This window comes from Amblyraja radiata, chromosome 23 (assembly GCF_010909765.2).
Source record: "Amblyraja radiata isolate CabotCenter1 chromosome 23, sAmbRad1.1.pri, whole genome shotgun sequence".
Taxonomy (NCBI): domain Eukaryota; kingdom Metazoa; phylum Chordata; class Chondrichthyes; order Rajiformes; family Rajidae; genus Amblyraja; species Amblyraja radiata.
In genome coordinates, this window is record NC_045978.1 from 28,431,128 (window position 1) to 28,450,028 (window position 18,901).

General features: G+C 43.7%; 1 protein-coding gene across 8 annotated transcripts in view; it reads right to left on the minus strand.

Moving 5' to 3' along the window:
- Positions 1-18,901, minus strand: part of LOC116986401 (eyes absent homolog 1-like) — a 216,486-nt gene that overhangs the window by 7,172 nt on the left and 190,413 nt on the right. For all 8 annotated transcript variants that reach the window (XM_033041902.1, XM_033041899.1, XM_033041901.1 and 5 more), the window contains 5 exons: positions 4,426-4,484; positions 4,149-4,309; positions 3,011-3,125; positions 973-1,094; positions 455-555 (listed from right to left, as the gene is read on the minus strand). In XM_033041902.1, the coding sequence (XP_032897793.1) occupies positions 455-555; positions 973-1,094; positions 3,011-3,125; positions 4,149-4,309; positions 4,426-4,484 (558 nt within the window). The remainder of the gene's footprint in view (positions 1-454; positions 556-972; positions 1,095-3,010; positions 3,126-4,148; positions 4,310-4,425; positions 4,485-18,901) is intronic.

An 18,901-nucleotide genomic window follows, 5' to 3' on the forward strand; every position in this document is an offset into this window, starting at 1 on the left:
TTGCTGGTGAGCGTGGACTCGGTGGACTGAAGAGCCTGTTTCCATGCTTTTTCTCTAATGTAAACTAAACTAAACTAATAGATTCATTCTATTTGGAAATCAATGCAGATCAATGTATAGGAAGGAACTGCAGATGCGGGTTTACACCGAAGATAGACACCAAGTGCTGGAGTAACTCAGCGGGACAGGCAGCATCTCTGGAGAAAAGTAATGGGTGGCGTTTCGGGTCGAGATCCTTCTTCAGACTGAAAAGTCAGGGGGGAGGGAAACGAGAGATATGAAAAGGTACATGGAACAAATGAATGAAAGATATGCAAAAGGACAAATACAAAACAAGCCAGCAACAATGATCAAGGAAAGGTGGAGCCCACAATGGTCCATTGTTGGCTGTGGGGAAGGTGATAACGAGTGATACAAACAGTGAAACTCAGTGGGATGACGTAAAAAGATGTACCTTTTTTGCTGCTTGTTCTTCTTCAACACCGTCCCCCACCACAATGTAGACTGCTTTCCTTCCAAACCTTTGAACTATTCTTTCAAAACAGCTTTCCTTCCCTAAAAAATAAACAATAACATTGATGTTCCTCCAATCTCGGCGAGGAGAGGTAATCGGTGAAGCATTTGCATGTCCTTTGCACAGCTGAGGTGAGAGTATTCACAATGGCATTAGGCATGATCACAGTGCAACCAAGCCATGCTGACACTTTCTTGTTCATGGGCCAAGGACGTTGACTAATCATTTAATTCAACAGAGCTTTGTTTTAATTGTTTGTAGTTCAAGTCCAGTTATCTATTAGTGTCACTCACAATGGTTCTAAAGTCAACACTGAGCAAATCCAGCGTTTGCTGAATTCACACTCTGCTGTTGTCTGCGCATTTCTTTCATACACAATGTAATCCTGAGCCAATTATTATGTATAATTTAGAATAAAAACAGATTTCCAAGAGTGATTAAAATTCCAATGTGCTTACCTGTTTTTGTGGCGCTGTAGATATTTTCTATAGGGAAGACTGTGCCCAGTCCGTACAACAACACCTTGGACAGGGCAGGTATCAGCTGCGTTGTTGTGACCAGAATATTCACACAATTTGATCTGTAAAATAGATCGATTGATTCAAAATATTTTTAGATTTTTTCTAATTAACTAATTTCTAATACCGGAGTATTTCAGTGCCTCAGGAGTTTGTTAAACTACTCTTCTTCACAACAAAATATTTCACCTACGATATTGATAGCTAATATAAACATGCTCTAATAAAACAAGAGGCCAGGTCACCTTTGTACACATGCCACTTCATACCTTGTCATTATTAACAGTGAATTCTTGCTGGCTCTTTGACTCCAAATGCCATCACAGCCGAGTTTGGTCCAGTCTTTATCCAGTTTTGCAAATACTTGCAAAATACCCAGTGGGAAACCTAGTCTCGGTTGCAAAGAGTGTGAACCTCTATTTCTGCTCACCACCTGTCTTCTGAGGCCACTGACTTCAATGGAACCAAATATGTTTAATTTAGTCTAGTATTATTTATTTTCTTGCTTGCTATCCAGTCAGCGGAAAGACTGTACATGATTACAATCAAGCAGTCCACAGTGTACAGATAGAGGATAAAGGCAATAATGTAAAGTTCAAATGACAGTAAAGCCTAGTAAATCTTGCTCAACAAAATTCTATGCGAAAGGAAATCAGCTTTAGTTTAGTTTAGTTTAGAGGTACAGGATGAAAACAGGCCCTTCGGCCCACCAAGTCCACGCCGGCCATCAATCACCCATTCACACTAGTTCTATGTTATCCTACTTTCTCATCTACTCCCTGCACTCCAAGGATAATTTACGGAGGCCAATTAACCTACAAATCCGCACGTCTTTGTGATGTGGGAGGAAACCGAAGATCCCCGAGGAAACCTACGTGGTCACAGGGAGAATGTGCAAATTCTATATATACAGTGGCTGAGATCGAACCCGGGTCACTGGCAATGTGAGGCAGCAGCTCTACCAGTTGCCCACGTCTAATCTACATATGACTCCAGACTGTTAGCCATCTCTTCCGTTTGATAATTGGGGATGGACACTAAATGCTAACTTTATCAACTGCCCACATCCTGTGAATTAATGGATCCCACTCCAGAGCAGTTAATGCAACACAGTTACAGAATTGAACTTAATTCAGTATCAATCCTGTCACTTACTTTATTCCTCAAATTCCCTTTAAAATGTAGTCGTGCCACCTTAAACATGTGCCCTGAAGAAGGGTCCTACCCCAAAACATCTCCTGTCTATTTCCTTCCACAGATGTTGCCAGACCTGCTGACTACTCTAGCACTTTGTGTTTTTCTTAAACCCGTGTCCACATGTTATGATACACTAGGGAAAAATATTGTAAATATCTACCCTATACATGCCTCATGTTGTTATAGTTTTAGTTTTTGTTATAGAGATACAGCATGGAAACAGGCCCTTCGGCCCACCGTCCGTGACGACCAGCAATCACCCATTCAGTAGTTCTATCCTACACACTGCACACTAGGGACAATGCACAGAAGCCAATTAACCTACAAACCTGGATGTCCATGGGCCCTACACTAGCGATCCTGCACTAGCACACACTACACACTAGGGGCAATTTACAATTTTACCAAAGCTAATTAGCCTACAAAACTGTAAGTCTTTGGGATGTGGGAGGAAACCGGAGCACCCGGAGAAAACCCACGTGGTCACAGGGAGAACGGGTCTCTCGCGCTGTAAGGCAGCAACTCTTCCGTTGCACCACTGTGCCGCCAATGTACATCTCTCTATCACGTGACCCCTCGGCCTCCTCTGCTCAGGGGAAAACAAGCACAGCCTATTCAATCCCTCCCCATTACAAATGTCTTCCAATCCAGGCAGCATCCCAGTGAATCTCCTCCGCACTCTCTCCAACATGTCTTGCACCCATTTCCTCACTCCAACCCAACTGGGATTTTTCAACGCATTGCTGGTTGAGATAAGACAGGGGAGGCACAGGCAGCTTACCTCGAGTTAATTAGACTGAGTGCTTTCAGTGCATGTGTCAGCCACAGGTCAGTCAGAGCCTCCATATCTGCCCTCAGCTGCAGCCACCCTTCCCTCTTGGGTGTCCCGATTAAACCTGTGCAATGACACACAACCAAGTCTTATTGCAAGTTACAACTGCAAGTAGTTGCTGCACCATTCTGTAGCCAACATCAACCAGGAAAACCACATGGAAAAAATAATAATAGTCAGGCATGTGACCATAAGACAAAGGAGCAGAATTTGGCCATTCTGCCCATCGAGTCTGTTCTGCCATTTCTTCATGGCTGATCTATTTTACTCTCTCAACCCCATTCTCCTGCCTCCTCTCCATAATCGTTGACACCCTTACTGATTCAGAACCTATTGATCTCTGATTTTAAAATACCCAATGACTATTCTTCCACAGCTGTGGCAATGAACTCCACAGATTCGCCACCCTCTGGTTAAAGAAATTCCTCCTCATCTCAATTTTTAATTTGTAGTGTTTCAATTAACACTATAGGTGCTAGTTTTGAAACAGATTCACCAGGGAAAATAGTGTAGACTGTCTCAGAGATGATGAATGAATGCATTTACTAAATACATCAAAACTAATGAATGATATATTGATTTAACCCAGAAATGGCCCTGTTTCATATCCTGTGGGCTTTAAAACCCCCCAAAACATCTCCATCTTTCCTTTTGAGAGTAATTGTATGATTGAGACCTTACAAGAAGCATTTCTATCCTTGGTTAGACACAAAATGCTGGAGTAACTCAGCATGCCTGGCAGCATCTCCGTAGAAAAGGAATAGGTGGGGTTTCTGGACAAGACCCTTCTTTTGACTCAAAGGGTCTGAAGAAGGGTCTCGACCTGAAACGTCACCTATACCTTTTCTACAGAGTTGCTGCCTGACCTGCTGAGTTACTCCAGCATTTTGTGTCTGTCTACGGTGTAAACCAGCACCTGCAGTTCCTTCCTACTCTTTATATCCTGGGTGTTAGATTTGTCATATTTACTGTGACTGAAAAGACTCCCTTTGAAACATTTTGCATTGAAACTACCATTTAAATGAGTTATGCCGGTTTGTGTTATCTTTCGATAGCTTTCAGTAGATGTCACGTTGTAGATACTTGCCGCCAACGTTGTTTTTGTAGGTATTGTACATTTCTTTTACTCGACGGTAGCGGAATGCTAGTTTCCTCATCCAGTCTACACCCCCATGCACACCAGAGCCTATGCAAAGGTTTCCACCAACTGCGGCTGTTTGGAAACCATCTGTTGCAAAGTTATATGTGCTGTGTGGGAGGAGAGAGGACGACTGTTAGTGGCATTAGTTCCATTAATTAGTGCACAGCTGAAATACTGGAGAGTTATACAGCTCTTATGGGATTTATTTTCGGTACGAGCTCACCTCAGGTCCTGCCCATTGTCATCTGAAGACACGTCATCAATGTGGACTTGGTCGCACTCCTGCAAAAACATAATTAAAACAAAAACGCTGGAGTTTAAGTAACTTGCAGAGCACAGAATATTCCCATCACCAAGTTGTCCGCAATTGCTGGAGTGTTTTCCCATGAAAAGATTACTTCCTGAAACAGTTGGGGATACGAATATGGAATCGGATGTTGTATCAAACTCCAGAAAAAATGATTTTAACCTTTAGCCTCTGACCAATATTCTGTCTTACTTAACTGGACTCTCTCAAGGCGCTGAGGTCAAAGTTGAAACCCATGTTGCCTTTTAGCGTTCTACGAGCAAGATCGCAGTCTGAGCTAAAGAATGTTGTTGGAAAATACAGCTAATAAGGAAATGTTTAGTGGCTCTGTCAGGTTCTGTATTTCTACTTTATCAGGAGAACTTACAGTAAATTCCTTTTGCAGATGTTCATTTGGTGGTAAACGTGCAGGGACTGAGAAAGCAGCAACTTCCATTCCAGCTCAGTAGCTTAGAGAAAGTCTGCCACAGCTTTGCGGGTGCGTTATAGTTGGAAATATCACGGGTCAACAGTCAATCTGAAATGAGCTTCATTAAGCAGCATGGGGTGAAGCCACTGGTTTTACTTTTACCTTGAAAAGTTAAAAAAATGTGGAAGAGCCTTGAAAGAAATTACTTGCTTTTAAAATAAATATGTAGGCGCCGCTGGAGATGCTAACTTAAACAGTTTGTGTTTTAGTGAGTATACCCGTAAGGGTGGCAGGGAACAAGATTGGAAAGAATATTCCTTTTTTGCCTCAACATTTACTAATGAACAAATCTGAAGCAGCGGCCAGCACCATGGATATAAAGCGGAGAATTGAATAATATCTCAGTTATGTAGCATCTTTAATGTAACAAAACATCCCAAGATTGTAAATCAACCAAAGGGCGGCATAGTGGCGCAGAGTTGCTGCCTTACAATGCCAGAGACCCGGATTCAATCCTGACTACGGGTGCTGTCTGTACGGAGTTTGCACGTTCTCCCTGTGACTGCGTGAGTTTTCACCTGGTGCTCCGGTTTCCTCCCACACGTGCAGATTTGTAGGTTAATTGGCTTCAGTGTGTAGGACAGTGCTTGAGTAGAAGGTGATCACTGATTCAGTGGCCTGTTTCCCCACTATATATCTCTAAAGTCTCTAAAGTCTAAAGTCTCTCCAAAGAAGAAATTTGGTTACGTGAGCGACCATGATCAAAAGCTCAGTTGCTAATTTCTAAAGGAAAAGAGTGATGTTGAGAGGCAGCAATATTTAAGGATGTAATTCCAAGGATTTAGGGCCTTCACAGCTGAGAGCAGCACAGTTAATGTAGGGGTGATCAAATGGAAATGTCACAGTCTAGAGGGCATAGCGTTAAGGCCAGAGGGGGGGACTTTAAAGGAGATGTGCGGGCCTAGTTTTTTTGTGGGTTCCAGGGTGGTGGATGCCTGGAACACACTGCTGGGGTAGTGAAAGCAGATGCAATAGTGGCATTTAAGTGGCTTTTACATAGTCATATGGGTGTAACCAAGCAGGAGAGGACTGGAATTACAGCACAGATACATAGTGGAATGTAATACATGCCTGTGAATGCCAGTTTTTTTGTTTTCCTAATTTAGAAATAGTAAATTATTTGCAAACATAATATCACAAAATCAAACACGCTCGATATTCTCTTCCAGAAGATATCCCTGATGACCTATTTTGTTTGTTGGATCTTGTCTTAACAGCATGCCAGTGCTCAGGGAAGGCAACATTTTGGACAGAGTGTCGATTTTGACCACTCCCTGATCATGTACTCTGTCACTGTCTATACAGTGAAGCTTCTGTTCTGCTTTTGTCTTGATTCCAACTTTGGAGACACACTTCTTTACACCAGCTTGTTGCGCACTTCTCAAACCTGTTCCCTTCTTTCAGATTTCTATTTGAGTGGCAGAGATAGAACATAAAACAGCACAACACAAGGGCAGACCCTTTGGCCCACAATGTCTGTGCCAAACATGATACCAAGAACAACTCTTATCAGCACATGGTCCATATCACTCCATTCTCTGCATACCCATGCTCCTATCCCAAAAGTTTCCTAAATGCCACTATTGTATCTGCCTCAACCCCAGCAGCGCGTTCCAGGCACTCACCACCCTCTGTGTAAAAAAAAAAACTTGCCCCACACATCTGTACTGTACTTGTCCCTCTTTCACAGTCTGGAAATCATTTTCCATAAGATCTTTACAGAGGGCAGAGTGGAAACTCTAATCCTTTCACTCTGGGTTGCAATGAAACAGAGTCCCAAAGGTGAAAGAGAGTGCTCTAACATACTGCGCCACCATGTCCCATTAAATCCTCAGCATTTTGTTTTAAATAACTCTGTAGCTTACCCTAAACCTGATACCTTCAGAAGCAAGGATGTGACCTTTTACACATGCCTGTAAAATAACTGCGACCATTTACATTATAAATCAAACTATGACAAGAGTTCACATCAGTTAATAGAGTTAGTGAAAACTCAGTGAAATTGAAACTTATGCTGTAAATGGCTATCTTAAATCTGGCCTGCTTGTTGAAAACAGGAATTGAGAAATCTAAAAATGACAAAATGAGGCCCTATGGTAACACTTGGGTCAATGTGCGAGAGACTTCAATGGATCTTAAACAACATCTTCCTACCAGAGTAGTACTGAGTTCAAGCACTCGGATATAGCCTTAAAATATCAAAACCGCAAGACCACATGCTCATTAAGGACCTGTCACGATCAATTCTTGTTGCATTTCTAACCATTTTTAATGTCTTTTCTGGTACCTGTCCCCTTCATCGTGGGCATTCAATGCTCTGTACTCTAATCAGCAGGTGTTTCCACAAACTTTGTGTAAAGTTCTGATTTTATTGCACTAACTGGTTGAGTGTGGGAAAAGGCCTCTGCGAAAGTGTTATTTATCCATCCTCATTGACACAACGCTGGCCAAGAACGCACTGAAAGTTATCATGGGAGGGGGGGAGGGGGGGGGGGGAGGGGAGGGGGGGGGGGGGGGAGGGAAGGGGGGGGGGGAGGGAAGGGGGGGGGGGGTGGGGACACACACACAAGAGAGCAACTAGTTTTCAAACTTGGATTTCTTGTGTTTTTATTTATTTGATCACAGGATATGAAGTTTGCAGGGAAGGCCAACAATTATTGTCCATCCCTAATTGCCCCTTGAACTGAATGCAAGGTAGTTTCAAAATTATTTTCATTGGTGGTTCTGGACAATTATATAGTCCAGACCAGACTGAGGAAGAACAGCTGATTTCCTTCCCCTGAAGGGCATTAGTGAACCAGATGTCTTTTTGAAAATCATAACACACTAGTTTCACAGTTCCCATTACTAGCTTTTTATTCCAGATTTATTTAATTAGCTGGATTTAAATTCCCCAGCTACCATGGTGGGTTTTGAACTCCTTTCTTCCAAATCAATAGCCTAGTGCCTCTGAATATCAGCCTGGCAATTTAACCATTATGCTACTGTAGCCACATGAGTGCTTCTGTATCACACTGCCTTTTCAACACTGAGTAATTTCCACTGCTGCAATCAGCATGGGTCAATGGTCAGGGGCTTTTTGAAACAATAATCCTACGGCCCTACAATGATTCACGTTTGCATGCTATTGGCAAATGTTAGTGTAATTGTGCAAAAGCATTATCTTCCCCTTCTGAGTCTGTCCCTCAACGACTTGTTTCCCTTCTAGTTCTGAGAAGGCCGATGAGTCTAATTTGGGACCAACAGCTTCTGCCACGGATGCAGTTGAAACTACTTGTCAGGGTGGGGGATTTTGGAGGGGGTGTGGTGTTGGCTGGAAGTATGGTTGGGGGATAATGCATGCTTTCCACTATTTACATTGGGGTTCCAGTGCATGGCCATGGTTCTCATTGTCATCTATTTTGAGTGCCTTAGGCCTGATGTGGTTTGGCAAGGCATTGGAGATTGAAGCGTCTGATACCATTGTATTTCTCTATATGAAGGTGGCAGGGATATCTCATGCCTTCAAGGAAGCTTTGAGAATGTCTTTAGACTTTAGAGAAACAGCGTGGATACAGGCCCTTTGGACCACCGAGTCCATGCCGACCAGCGATCACAACCAAACACTAGCACTAGCCTACACTCTGGGGCCAGTTTACCATTTTTACAGAAGCCAATTAACCTACAAACCTGCATGTCTTTGGAAGGCAACTGAAGCTCCAGGGGGAGAACCCACGTGGTCACAGGGAGAATGTGCAAACTGCATACAGACAGCACCCATGGTCACGATCAAACCCGGGTCTCTGGCGTCGTAAGGCAGTAACTCTACCGCTGCGCCACTGTGCTACCAGGTTCCAGTAGAACCTGGTCTCTACGCATCTTGAACATCTTCCCACTGGATCAAAGCCTTGCTCTGTCACGTCTGTGTGGGAAGTTGGTGTACATTTGCTAGTCATGGTGAAGGAAACCTCGTACAACCAAAACCATTACCCATACCACAACCACCACACACTGGCTATGTGGAATAAGCATGTTGAATCCTCTGCCAAATCCTTTAAGTATTGTAAAACAAATTACTGCAAATGTTGGTTCACACAAAAGAACACAAAATGCTGGAGAAACTCACTGGGTCAGGCAGCATCTCTGGAGAATGTGGATTTTGCTTGGGTAGCTTACAACCCAGCGGTATGAACATTGAATTCTCTAATCTTAAGTGACCATCTTACACTCCTCTATCCTCCCCCTCCTTCCACAGAAGAACAGCTCCACAGTTTGCCACATTATTTTTTATTGGTATCACACCATTCCCTCGGCAACAATGGACCTACCAGGTAGCACTTGAGGTCATTTGTGGCTGGCCGTGATTGGTCCTGGTCTTTTCTAGCCTCCAGCTCTACACCATCTTCCTCCCCCCAACCGTCTACTTTCAGTCTAAAGAAGGGTCCTGACCTGCAACATCACCCATCCTATTTCTCCAGAGAAGCTGGCTGACTCGCTGAGCTTGGTGTCTATCATTGATAGGTGATCACTTGGGTCAGGATGTCCCGACCTGAAATGTCACCCATGCATGTTCTCTAGAGATGCTGTCTGACCTGCTGAATTACTCCAGCACTTTGTGTCCTTTTCCATTAGGACTGATTGCCTGCCTACAGATGATAAGTTTTCATCTCTCAACTGGACGCTGAGAACAAGCAACATGTCCAAATCACACCGATCAACATAATATTAGAACAGCGTGAGGTCTTCAGGCTACATAATAGGTGGGCCACCTGTACTCTGAATATCTTGTATGCACTGCTTTTCACAAATGCTTTTTAGATTTACAATTGTGCAAAAATAAGGAACACAGTACTCCACTGTTTCGACTTTTCAAAGTTTATGCATTTATGCTGATAACATTTTCCATCAGTCGATCTAAAATTAAGGCTCTGGACTCAAAAATGTAAAACTTCAAAGTTTTATCCTGAAATAAAACAAAACAGAAGCACTTGTATTTATTTGGCATCTTTCACATCCTTTTCACGACATTCTGAAGCGTTTTACAAACAATTCAGTACTTTTGTTTTGTACCTGCTAATATAATGCAGGAAATGCAGCAGCCAAGGTTGTATGGCGGAAGCTCCAAGCAATGTGATAGAGGTCAGATAATTGGTTTGTAGTACAGGCATCCTTGACGTACGTAATAGGTGACTTACATAAACTCACACTTACAGAAGCAATTCTTTCGGCCCACTGTTTTATTTCCAAGTTGCTCATCTTGGTAGTCGAATTTAGTGGCACGCTACTGTGCATATGGCCCTTTCCGCAAGCCAGTCAACTGTACTTGTAGATTCCTCCCCCCCTCCTCCCCCCATTTCCTCCCCCCCCCCCACGTATAATAGTAAATTTCCATGTGCGCAGTAGCACCCCCATTTCCGACTTACGTACCATCCAGCTTAAGCAAAAGTCCGCAGGACGTAACCCTTATGTAAGTCAGAAAGCGTCTGTATAATCCTCAACTAGCTAGGGCCCAGAGTTGGTCAGAACCGCTTTGCTTTCATTGAAAATTGTGCCAACTGTTTAATTTTTCAGTTTAAGCAAAAGTCCGCAGGACGTAACCCTTGCGTAAATCGGGATTAATTTAATTTAATTCTTAATTTAAGAGTCCTCAGCTTCGACAGTGCATCATTCGCTCAGTATCATTTTGACACTAGATTTGTGCTCAGGGCTTTGGCATAAGGTTTGAATTAGTGGGCTTCTGATTCAGAGATTTGATGACCACTGAGTCCGAGATTTAAGGCCACTGCTATGTGCCAACTTTTACAACTTTACATTTTAATGTGTTAACTTTTACAACAGGTACCATGTGCATAACTAAATCTCAATGCATTCACTGGTCAATCCCATTAAGTAGATAAATTGCAATGACTGGTGGTGGGTGTATGGAATGTACTGCGAGAGGGGGTAGTTGAGGCAGGTACTATAACAGTATTAAAAAGACACTTGGACAGGTTCATGGATAAGAAAGGTTTAGAGGGATATGAGGCAAACATGGGCAAATGGGACTAGCTTAACTCAGCGTCTTGCTCGGCATTGATGAGTTGAGCTGAAGAGTCTGTTTTCATGCCGTAAGACACCATGATTCTATCACCCTATGACTAATTCATCAATGCTATTTTGGTGGCTACGTCTAGCCACGCAGTCTTTGGACAATTGCAATATGATAACATGAACAGAATTATCTTCGAACCACCCTAACTGGTGCACAACCTCCTCACATCCTTCCCATAATGTATTCATGACTGGAATATCAATCACTCAACATTGATGCATTATTGAATATGGAAAGGCTATCAACATATGCACTGTGGTGACTCAAGGAGAAGCCTACTCACTACTGAGGACAAGGAGGCACATGTAAAATAGGCAGTTTTACCAGTGTGTCTGCAACACAATAAAGAAAATAACCCTGCTTTATGTAGATACAAGGAAATGCAGACTGAAGAAGAGTCCCAACCCGAATCGTTACCTACTCATGTTCACTAAAGATGCTGCCTGACCCTCTGAGTTATTCCAGCTCTTTATGTCTCTTATTGTTTTATAGTTTGCATTTAGACTTCCTGTAAGAATAAATTCATTAAGATGATGTATTTAATAACTCTGTTCAAATTTTATTTCCACCATTAATATTTTGAATATAACAGGGAAGCACAGTGGCACAGCTGGTAGAGCCGCTGCCACAGCTGGTAGTGCCAGAGACCTGGGTTAGATCCTAACCTCGGGTGCTGTCTGTGTGGGGTTTGCACGTTCTCCCCATGATAGCGTGGGTTTCCTTCGGGTGCTCCCGGTTTCCTCCCACATCCCAAAGACATGCAGGTTTGTAGGTTAATTGGCCCTCTGTAAATTGCCCTAGTGTGTAGGGAGTGGATGAGAAAGTAGGATAACATGGAACTAGTGTGAAAGGGTGATCGATGGTCAGAGTCGTCTCAGTGGGCCGAAGGGCCTGTTTCCATGCTGTATCTCAAAACCGAGCTAGGTCATGCATTTGTTACCTGTGACCCTTTTGGAAAGCTGTTGCCTTACTCTATATATTCACCCATCTCCAGCTAAGTCATTTTGTCTTTGGCTAATTGAACGTGGAGATGATGGATTACTTGCCCCATTCTTCATACAATGACAATGTTCCCTCAAAACTCCCACTCTAATTCTTTCTTTCCCATGCTTTTTGTGGGAGGCAGGATTTAGGCTGAAGACTTAGCAAAATAGGTCTCCTCCTATATATCCTGTGCTCTGTGCCCAGGGATTGCACATTCTCAGAAAGTAAACGTCAGGAATAGCAACTCACTGTGTTTCTAATTATTGAAGATTAAGATAGTGGTTCTGGCCATTTCCTCATCTTCTGAAGAGAGAAGTTATGGCCAATTCCTTTTTAGACCTTTTCCTTCCAGCTCATGTGGTCTTTTAAATTCCATGGGAAGAACAAAATACTCGTTAATTTACACATGGAACGATTCTTCAGCGATTTAAGCACTTGCCCTATGTCCCTTCCGATCCCTTAGTCTTGTTTCTTTGTTGAAAAAAAACCCCCTTTCAATCTGACTTTGTGTTTCTTGGATCAGAGCCCAGATGTCATCCTAGTAGGTATTCAGCAAGCATTTTCCGGAGGAATCTCCATGGGGATTCATACATTCTACACAAATCTTGTATCAGGTACAGTTATTAGAGTGCATTCCTCATGAACATTTATTGGTACATGCATAAAGTGTGTCTGAAATGGCTACTGAAATGTGCAGCGCTATTTATTCCTGTAGGAACCTTAATGAATTTTACACTATTTGTTATATCGGTGGAGCTAATTCTTTCACTAGGAGCAAAGAGCAAGTAAGCTGGCACAGCCAGTCGAGCAAGTACATTGGCACAGCCAGTCGAGTTGCTGCCTCACAGCTTCAGGGATCTGAGTCGATCCTGACCGCAGGCGCTGTCTGTGTGGAGTTTGCACATTCTCCCCGTGACCGTGTGGGTTTCTGCTCTCATCCCAAAGAAACGCAACATGGAGACGCTCTGGGTGATCGGAGGTTGGCTGCGGGAGGCAGCCCCGGCGCACAGAGATGGGGTGGCGGACGCGGGGCGCGAGGGGACGGCATGAGTGGGTTGCGGGAGGCCCTGCTGCAGTTGAGGGATCACTTCGATCGGGCGCCACTGGAGGCCCCGCAGAGAATGAGCGCATGGATTGGACGAGGCCTGCAGCCCCACGGAGCGAAGGAGCAGCGTCAGAGGATACCGGCATCATTGCCAGGCCACGCCGACTCTGGCCCAGTGCCGCCACCAGGTCAACGGGCCTTTAAGGACCCACTGAGTTACTCCAGCACTTTGTGTCCATCTTTGGTAACAGCACCTGCAGTTCCTTTTTATTACATTAATGCTGAGGCTCTGTAAGGCGCTGGTAAGTCCGCATTTGGAATATTGTGAGCAATTTTGGGCACTTTATCTGAGGAGGGTTTTGCTGTCCCTGGAGAGGGTCCAGAGGAGGTTTACAAGAATGATCCGAGGAATGAGCAGGTTAACCTACGATGAGCATTTGTCGGCACTGGGCCTGTACTCGCTGGAGTTTAGAAGAATGAGAGGGGACCTCATTAAAACATACAAAAGAATGCAAGGCTTGGATAGAGTGGATGTGGACAGGATGTTTCCACTTGTGGGAGAGTCTAAGACTAGAGGTAATTACCTCAGAATTAAAGGACATTCTGTTGCGAAGGAGATGAAGAGAAATTTATTGTCAGAGGGTGGTGAATTTGTGGAATTATTTGCCACAGAAGGCTGTGGAGGCCAAGTCAGTGGACATTTTTAAGTTAGAGATAGATAGATTCTTGAATAGTAAAAGTGTCAGACGTTATGGCGAGAAGGCAAGAGATTAGGGTTAGGAGGGAGAGATAGGTTCAAGGTTCAAACTTATTTGTCACATGCACCAACTAAGGTACAATGAAATGAATTTGCCGTGCAGCGATGCAATTGAAAAAAGAACACACAGTACACAATATAATTGAACATAAACATCCACCACAGCATTCATCACTGTGATGGAAGACAATGCAGTTCAGTCATACTTCCGCCTTTGTTCACCCGTGGTCGGGGCCTTGAGCCCTCCATTGTCGCCGCTACGGATGGCCGGATGTACAGGCCCTCTCGTCGGGATGATCGAAACTCCAACGTCGGGACGGTTGAACACACTCCGCAGCTCGGAGTGCCTGAATTGGCCACTTTCATGCCAGAGACCACAGCTTCAGGACGATACAGGGAAAGGTCGCACCAATCCAAGCTGTTAGGTCACGAGGGAGGCGGAGAAGCGACATGGAAAAAGTCGCCTCTCCGTCGAGGAAGTGACTGAAAAACGGTTTGCCCCTTTCCCCCAACCCCACATAAGACATACCGAGAGACACTAAAACCAACATTTGGACATACTAAAAAAAACAGAAAAAGTCGAAATAACGAACACGCTGCTGGCGGGGCAGCCAACTCGCAGCGCCCCCAACCGAGAGATCAGCCATGATTGAATGGCAGAGTAGACTTGATGGGCCGAATGACCTAATTCTATTCCTATCACTTACGTTATGACCTTATGAGATAAGACACAACTTAGAGAACTTGAAGTCTGAATGGTCCAAAATGGGACCTGAAACATGGCAATTCCTTGTGAACTGCCTCGGTGAAGCGTACTAATCTTAACACTACAATTATTGCACTTTTGTATTTATTTATGATTGCGCTTACGTATGGTATGATTTTACTGAGTTGAATGAAAAACAAACATATTTCACTGAATTTACTGAATACACTCTAAAGATGTACAGGTTTTAGGTTAATTGGCTGTTAATTATTAGACTAACAGAATAAACAAAGCATTTGCAAGGATAGACACAAAGTGCTGGAATAACTCAGTGGGTTAGGCAACATCTCTGGAGAAATGGATAGGTGATGTTTCGAGTCAGGATCTTTCTTCAGACATCACCACACCTCCCCATCAGAGCCCATTACAAACCCTCGCACCACATTTAAACCCCAATCCCTTACAGCTTGTGATTTGTGCCAATTTATCCCAATAATCTACCACTCAGGTCATGAGGTCAAAATGATAGGAGCAGAATTAGGCCATTTGGCCCATCAAGTCTACTCTGCCATTCAATCATGGCTGGTCTATCTCTCCCTTCTAACCCCATTCTCCTGCCTTCTCCCCATAACCCTTGACACCCATACTAATCAAGAATCTATCTATCTCTACCTTAAACATATCTGACTTGGCCTCCACCGCCTTCTGTGGCAAAGAATTCCACAGATTCACCAATCTGCTCCTTCACCAAGGTCACCTCTCCAAACCCAATTTGCTCTCTGCCATCTAAATCCTCTCAGAATACCAGTAAACATTACCCTCCTCACAAACCACTCCACACGCGACCACATGGACATTGGCTTTGCCTCAACCTCCCATCAGTTACTCGGCTGACATTCCTCTAACCACTCTATTGAGCTCATGCTGTCAATGCGCTACTGATCCACAACTGTCCCACTTATCCCACTTTGCATCCACTCCTTACACAGCAGGAGCAATATACAGAGGCCATTTAACCTACAAACCCGCTCGTCTTTGGGATGTGGGAGGGAAACAGAGCACCCCCAGCAGGCACAGGAAGAACGTGCAAACTCCACACAGACAGCACCCGAGGTCAGGATTGAACCTGGGTCCCTGGCGGTGTGAGGCAGCAGGTCTATTAATTGGCCAATTATTCTCACATGAGTTCCACCAAGGCCTCTGCTAATTTTGCATCTCTAAGGAATCCTTTCAGAAATGGATATATCCCTGTGGATCAATATTATATATTTTTAATTACATTCTTGACCAAAGAGTAACTTAAGAAAATCCTTTTCATTGGCTCGTTTGATTTAAGCTCTTCCAACTACTTCAATTCCAGTTTGTCTTTTTTGTTGAATCTTTTGGCGTACTTTGTCGGCTTTCCGTCCTCAGTAAATGAAAATCAAAACACTGCAGATGTTAGAAATCTGAAAAAAACCCAGAAAATGCTCGAGACACTCAGCAGGTCAGACAGCATCTGTGGAATGAGAAACAGAGTTAGAGTTTCAGGTCAAAGGCTTTTTGTCAGAACAGTGTTCAACCTGAAATATTAACTCTTTATTTCTCTGCACATGCTGCTTGACCTGTTGCTTATTTCCAGTATTTTCTGTTTTAATTTTTTGTCTACAGTAGGGCGGGCTGGTGGCGCAGCGGTAGAGCAGCGGCAGAGCAGTGGTAGAGTAGCGGTAGAGCAGTGGTAGAGTAGCGGTAGAGTAGCGGTAGAATAGCGGTAGAGTAGCGGTAGAGTAGCGGTAGAGTAGCGGTAGAGTAGCGGTAGAGTAGCGATAGAGTAGCGATAGAATAGCGGTAGAGTAGCGGTAGAGTCGCGGTAGAGTAGCGGTAGAGTAGCGATAGAATAGCGGTAGAGTAGCGGTAGAGTAGCGGTAGAGTAGCGATAGAATAGCGGTAGAGTAGCGGTAGAGTAGCGGTAGAGTAGCGGAAGAGTAGCGGTAGAATCGGAGACTCGGATTTAATCCCGACTATGGGTGATGTATGTACAGAGTTTGTACGTTCTCCCCGTGACCAAGTGGGTTTTCTCTGAGATCTTTGGTTTCCTCCCACACTCCAAAGACGTGCAGGTATGTAGATAAATTGGCTTGGTGGATGTAAAAATTGTCCTTAGTGTGTGTAAGATCGAGTTAATATGCGGGGATCGCTGGTCATCGCGGACCCAGTGGGCCGAAGGACCTGTTTCCGTGCTGTATCTCTAAACTGAACTAAACTAAACTAGTTTACTTGTATTTTATAACATTTCGTAGTAAAGTGACCAAATGGTACTTCTAATTCTAAATCCAAGCTTTCAATATTCGACAAATGCAAAAGACCAAGAGTAATTCCGTGACCATTTAGTTCCCTTCTTCCCACTCTTGTGGGAACACTTAGAAGGTTCCCTCCCCATGTCAACCATGGCTCAGTAGGTAGTAACTCTTGCCTCCGAGCCAGAAGGTTTTCAGTTTGAGGCCTACAGGTAGAGTTGTGAAATGGTTAACTTACTGCATTAGCAGCCAGAGCTCTGGAGAATTGTTCCAATGACACGGGTTCGAATCCTGCCGTGGCAGCTGGAGAATTTAAATTCAAGTAATTAAATAAATCTGGAACTGAAACATTAAAAAAAAGGCCTCGGTACAGTAATAATGAAATGACTGGTTGATTGTAAAAGTCCATCTGGTTCACTAATGTCTTTCAGGAAAGGAACTATGCCATCTCTACCCAGTCCAGCCTACATGTGAGACACTAGAGACTGTAGATACTGAAATGTACAAACTGCTGGAGGAACTCAGTGGGTCAGGCAGCATCTATGGAGGGAAATAGACACATGACATTTCCTGTCGGGATCCTTCTTCAGACTGATGATGTTTCCATCTTCAGTTCAAAGAAGGTTCATGACCCAAAATGTACTCTGTCCATATCCCTCCCCAAATGCTGCCTGAACTGCTGAGTTTCTCCAGCAGGTTGTTTTTAGCTTATACTTCAGTTCAGGCCGTGGCCCAGCGCCAGAGACCCGGGTTCAATCCTGACTGCGGGTGCTGTCTGTATGGAGTTTGTACATTCTTCCCATGACTGCGTGGGTTTTCTACGGGTGCTCTGTTTTTCCCCCACACTCCAAAGATGTACAGGTTTGTAGGTTAATTGCCTTCGGTAAAAATTGTAAATTGTCCCGAGTGTGTAGGATTGTGCTCGTGTGCGGGGATCGCTGGCCAGAGCAGACTCGTTGGTTGAAGGCCCGTTTTTGCTCTGTATCTCTAAACAAAACTAATAAAGGTAAAGGCAATAAACGATGACATTGCCAGAAACATCCTCATCCATTGAACAAATACATTTTAATATCTCCTGTAAATGGAGCATGACAATTGAGGATGAGAACGTTGTGTGGTACTGAAGAAATGAATCAATTTTTGAGGGGCTGGCTTTGTATGAATGTTTAAAATACACCATTGCTGTTACTATGAAACACCATTGCTGTTACTATGCTGTTACTTGGTGTCCCAAGCAATATTTATTTCATAGTTGACAAGATGAGTAGAAATTTACCAATCAGGGGAAGAACTTTTGACTCATCATGTCCATATCTTCAAAAATATCAAGCTAGAAATGTTTAGATCTAGTTTAGAGATACAGAGATACGTCTGGAAGCAGGCCCTTCGGCCCACCAAGTCCACGCCAACCAGCGATCCCCGCGCATTAACACTGTCCTCCACACACGTGACAATTTACAATTATACCAAGCCAATTAACCTACAAACCTCTATGTCTTTGGAGTGTGGGAGGTAACCAGAGATCCTGGAGAAAACCCACGCAGATCACGGGGAGAACTTACTAACTCAAAGTATCTGTAGTCAAGATTGAACCTGGACTTCTGGCGCTGTAAGGCAGCAACTCTACCACTGTGCCCGGGGACCTTGAGTGTAAATGAAGTACATTGTTTCCCATATTACAACATAACTCTGTTATTGGGTATAAAGCACACTGGGATGAGAAAAGGTTGTTAAAGCTACTGCATAAATGCAAAACTTCTTCCGTTTTCAGTGCTGACTTAAACGTTTTAGACAAAGCTATGAGTTAACACTACAGATGATAAAAGGCTCATTCTCAGATATTATAACTGGAGTCACCCTTCACACCCAACAGAGTGAAGCTTTTATGCCAGGATTACAAATTGTAGAGCCCCAAAACAAAAGGCAAACAAACTATAATTGACCAACAGTTCTCTAGTATTCACCAATAAATTACTGAGAACCAGAAACACCATCAATCTCCAACTCCACCTTCGTCTGTTCTCCACACTCAACCCCAGCAAAGGGAAAAACATCTTAACTCGCTGTTATAAAAGTAAAATTGTG